Source organism: Buceros rhinoceros, unplaced genomic scaffold (genome assembly GCF_000710305.1).
Source record: "Buceros rhinoceros silvestris isolate BGI_N320 unplaced genomic scaffold, ASM71030v1 scaffold13810, whole genome shotgun sequence".
NCBI classification, from domain to species: domain Eukaryota; kingdom Metazoa; phylum Chordata; class Aves; order Bucerotiformes; family Bucerotidae; genus Buceros; species Buceros rhinoceros.
Genome location: NW_010389180.1, coordinates 36,653 through 41,930, shown reverse-complemented (window position 1 = coordinate 41,930; position 5,278 = coordinate 36,653). Strand labels below are relative to the sequence as shown.

The 5,278-nt window shown below is 44.4% G+C and overlaps 1 protein-coding gene across 1 annotated transcript in view; it reads right to left on the bottom strand.

Moving 5' to 3' along the window:
* ZCCHC7 (zinc finger, CCHC domain containing 7) overlaps positions 1–5,278 on the bottom strand; it is a gene marked incomplete at its 5' end in the record, with an annotated part of 38,408 nt that overhangs the window by 32,857 nt on the left and 273 nt on the right. Inside the window, 2 exons of the mRNA XM_010133363.1 lie at positions 2,185–2,355; positions 4,118–4,243. Of these exons, the coding sequence (XP_010131665.1) occupies positions 2,185–2,355; positions 4,118–4,243 (297 nt within the window). The remainder of the gene's footprint in view (positions 1–2,184; positions 2,356–4,117; positions 4,244–5,278) is intronic.

Genomic DNA, 5,278 nt, shown 5'->3' with positions numbered 1-5,278 from the left:
ACTGTCTACGTACTTACGTGAGAACCACACACGTCCAGAGACTGATGGGGAAGGTCTTTGTGCACACGCAAAAGCACATAAATACAAGACCTTTCCAAGGGTTTTCTAGAGTCCCTTTATCTCCTAAAGCGATAACATTATTGCAGTGTACTTCCCGGTGGTTGTAATCCCACAGATCTTTAACGTTAAATATAGTTATTAAACTTGAATTTTTTTTTTCATTTTACCAGTCTCTCTTATTCTTATACCAACGTTCCAATTGCTACAGAATCCAACATTTTCTTAAAAATATTAAAGAATGCTTTTGTATACACGTCTCCCTCAGAGGTGGAACGTTCTTGCCTAAATAGTTCATTATGCACTGAAACTTGACATGAAATTATCCACCCAGGAAGCAAAAATTTAAAACTCAGTGGTGTCTGGCTTTGAGGAACACCATACTTAAAATATCAAACAATAGTTGTTGGTTTGTGAATTCTCTGAGCTGCCACAAAAACTCTTCTGTTTATATATTTACACATGTATTTTGAAATACCGGTCAAAGGCTACATGATATTTAGAATAATTCTAAATGCTTCGGTTCAAAATCTTTAGATTTCTTCCAGAGCATGCAGTGGTGGTGCATGACCTCACATTCCTTGAGTCCAGGATTCCTGGCAATTTGTATAGAACTGACCTAACCTACCCAACTGGATGGTTTGGGTTGGAGGGGACCTTCAAAGCCCATCCAGTCCAACACCCTGCAGGGAGCAGGGACATCTGCAACCAGAGCAGGTTGCTCAGAGCTCCAAGGTCCAACCTGACCTGCAATCGTTCCAGGGATGAGGCTTCTCCATCCCAGGTTGCGGGGAACCTGGATAAGGGTCTCAGCAACCTCATGTAAAACATATATTTACATCCAGTCTAAATCTCCCTCTTTGAGTTTAAAACTTGTCCTGTCCTGTCCTGTCACTGCTGGCCCTGGATATAACACCTCTCTACCTATCTGCCAACTTTCATCAGCAGTGATTACAGCTTTGGAGAGGTCATCAAGAGCAGAAGAGCTTCTACGTGTTTTTAAGAAAGGAGCTCATGCACTGAAGAGAGTGTTTCTATAATGTAACCGTTTAAACAATAGAAGTGTTGAGAAAAAAAAGTCTCAGCCAAACAAAATCTCCACCCCTCTGAAGCCACTCCTCTGTTTTGTTGGGTGTGATTGGAGACTGTTGTTTGCACCAAGTACTTTTTCTCCCCAGTGCTTGCGACATAGAGGCAGCGTAACATAAAATGAAGGAGGAATTAGATTGACAGGTGACAGGAGCAGAGGGTCCAGCCCAGCTGTATGAGCTGGTCTAAGCAGAACAAGCTGGGTTTTGAATGACAATAGTGAGGACGGAAAACATCAGTGTGGGATTAAGACAGAACAGACATTAAATGTTTCCATCAATATTTTTCTGTGAAGAGTGGAGTACACAATTTTGCAACTGCTCCAGTACTTTACTAATTCTCTTGCACTATATATGGGATGGGTCTGCCCATAGGGATATGGAAGTAGAGAGACAATTTGTTAAAAAACAGAAGACTCTACTGAAAAGCAGGCAGAAACTGAGCTGATGCACATGGAAGATGATGTAGAACTGCCTGCTTACAAGCCAGTGTCAGATGAAATTTGTATTCGCCTACACTTGCACAACAGAGTTGTACGCCTTCTATTTTGTTCAAAAAGTACATTCGCGATGTGAAGTACAGCATGGTTATAAATGCCTCCCAAACCCAACTAGACATTAGTTTAAACTTCTAATAATATTTTTGTTGAAGAATATATGATCATAGCAAAAACCCCACGGATATGGAACTCTCAGGGCATCAGAGTCGCTCCTTACCGCTCACTGGCAGCACCGTGCCTCCTAGCTTCAATCTCCCTACACCTTCCATTCAAACAGAAATGATATTTTTTTTCTCTGCTCTAACTAAAATGGACAAAACTAAAGACTGGGTATTTAGAACGCTCCACTCTTCTTTGAACCATTCTTCATGAAAACTGTGATACTGCTGGGTAATGACTAGCTGCCGTATTTCCACATGCTTATACAAATACGCACTATATAAACCCAAAGAAAATCAGAAAAGACTCTGGTTGCTGTAGATTCTGGTTTTGACAGACCCAGAACCAGAAGCTGAGCGCTTCGCACGGGTGATACTCACGTCGGCGTAGTGCCCCTGCATATCGCAGCGGTTGCAGTGCTTGTTCCAGTATGCCTTTTCCAGACACTCCCTGAAGCAGTGGCCAGGCAAACTGCAGTTCAGACAGAAACGCGCAGGGCAGCTGTTCTGCAGGTGACCTCTTCCTGCACACAGGCAACAAGGGGGAAGTTTCTATGGAGAAACAAAAAAAAGCATTATGTTAAGTGAGAATGTTTTAAAAGATTAAAGAAAAGAAAAAACTAATTCAAAAGAGGAAATGAAGAAGAAACTACTCCAAATAAATGTCTACTGCTAACCAGGGATCACAGAGATGTTAAGTTTCATAACAAAACCAAAGGGACGGTGAACAGAGTAAAACTTGAAGTTGTAACTCCTCACGGGCTCCCCACACTTTCTCGATCTGGACCTTGCATCAGAAGCTCTTGTTCAGTGTCCCGAGCCCACGCTATTTGCTCAGTGAACACAGCAAAAACAGTCATTAAACGGGAAAGTTCATGTCACTCAGAGCAGAAGTGCTGGGCACCTTGTACAAACACTGTTTTTTTATTACATTTCTTAAAAGCTGAAGAATAGATCTGTGTCGTGGGAACATGATAGGCAGTTTGTAACGGGACACACGGGACTGGTTTGTAAATGTGGTCCGTGCCACCACTGGGGTGGGCAAGAAGCCGGGGGGTCACAACCAGATGGCTAGACCCGACTGACTCAGGGACAGACGGCAGCAACAGAACTGGGTGAGGAAGGGTCTCCAAAGCAGCCACTGCTCAGGGACCGGCTTAGGCGTCGGCTTGCCATGATGAATGAATGCTTTTGCATCACTGGGGTTTTCCTCTGCACTTACTACACTGCCTTTACCTCCACCCATGAGTTCTCCTTGCTCTTGCCCTTCTGATTCTCACCCTCTCCCCACAAGTGAGTGCAGCAACAGAACTGGGTGAGGAAGGGTCTCCAAAGCAGCCACTGCTCAGGGACCGGCTTAGGCGTCGGCTTGCCATGATGAATGAATGCTTTTGCATCACTGGGGTTTTCCTCTGCACTTACTACACTGCCTTTACCTCCACCCATGAGTTCTCCTTGCTCTTGCCCTTCTGATTCTCACCCTCTCCCCACAAGTGAGTGGCTGGCTGGGGCCTTGGCTGCCAGCCAGAGTCAGCCCACCACAACCACTTGGCCAGGTGCCTTGTGACTCACAAACACGAACATGGAGCAACAAACACAGAACACTAAAAGCTCTCCTGGGGCAATACCCATCTCTCTTTAAAGCCAGTTTCCCCAGTGGGTGAGCATATCTTCACTCCAAGGGCTTATGTCTCAGCTCACTCTAGTGTGGGTGACAGCCTCTGGGACGGCAGTTTTTACAGACTCTGTGGTGCGGACTGGTAAAGCCAGATTCTCACTCAACTGCCACCACTTCTTCACAGCTTAGTGACTGATTTTCAAACCCCTAACTCCCAACAAGCTTTCTGAACATTTGGCATCTCTCTGAGCTACTTAAAGTAATTCCCAGTTTCATCTCGACTACATTTTTTAACATTGTTTGCATCATGGTTCACTATACAGATACTTGCTTTCATTTATTTACTAAGGGTGAGTTTTGGCTTCCATAGGTTCTCCTTGTTGAAAACACATTTGAAATTCATTTTACATCTTAAAACTGGTTTTACAAAATCAGAAGAAAATGTTTCTATATTGTACTTCACTCTCTTTTTGCTCAGTTTATACCTACGGTTTTTTTCCTTTATAAAAACAATAAAAGCAATGACCTCTGCAAAACAGAGAGCTGATTTTTCACAGCAACCTGTTCCTATGCAAGCTAGCCTTCAACTTGGAGCAACCCCTCAACGAAATAATAAACCACTTGCTTCTAATGGCAGGCACAAAAGCTCATTAAAAAAAGAGCTGCACCGACAAGTGATCTCAGAGTTGCTCTTACCTTTGGAGTAGGACAGTTCTTGGAGAGATGACCTGGTTTCCCGCAGTTCCTGCAGGTAACGTTCTTATCAGCGCTGTAGTACCGCATGCTGGTGTGCCTCACGCTTGCATAGTTGGAGATCTGCGCCTGGGAAGACAAGGAGAGAGAAAGGTATTTATCTTTTGAGATTCTGTGGTCAGCGTTCATTAGAACTGGAAATTTGGCGGTGTTCAGTCAGAAACGTAGCTTTTCACAAGCGTGATTCACCCAGTTTGAACTGGGTAATTCTGTCACAGAAAAACTTGCATTGTCTAAAAGAAAAGTATTGTCCTGCTCAAACCTCCACCCTGGGACATTCTTTTTGCTGTTTAAAATCACAGTTATGAAGTTTTTCTTTCCTATGGTTAGTCAAGACACTTTTACTCACTACGCTATTTCATGGAGAACTGGAATTTTTCCCAGAACGTGAATATAACTGTCATTAACTGCAAATGCAAGTTTCTCGTTCCCTTGCACACATTAAAGGAAATTTCTTGGACAAAGTACCAGCTGTACAAGACTAGACCAACCCTGCTGTTTGCAACTGTAAGGAAAGATTTAAAAAGGAAAGGGAAGAAAAAAGGAGAGGCTGAAAATTACGCCCTCTCTCTCCCAGTGCCCTCACACGTACTTTCTTTGAGGGCAGACGGAATCAACAATCCTCTCTTCAACTGTTACTGCTTAGCAAACATCACCAGCTTTATAAACTGAAACAAAATTCTGGGCAAGCGAATGAGAGAGGTACAAAAATACCATTTCTCTTCAGGGAAATAATGTCACCTGATGATGCTATCTTTACTGAACCTTGGAAAGACAAATTGGAGGTGTCGAGCCCTACAGCTAAAGCTGACTCTTCCTGGGTGCTGCGGTGCAAGCATGCTCCAGGCTATAGCCCAACTGGACCTATGCCCAAGCTGAGGCCACCCTCTAGGACTAACCAAAGGAAGGTGAACCAAGCACAGACGGCTCGGAGAGCCGCCTGCGGGAACAGGATTCAGCTGCCACAAAACAATCGCCAGCCTCTGGTGAGACTGGGAAGGAAGACCTGAGCTCCTCCTCGCAGCGCCTGCAGAGGAGCTCGCCCCAATTCCGGGCATCTTGCTCCCGCTCTGCTCTTGTGCTGCCCCACTATGTGAACCTCTT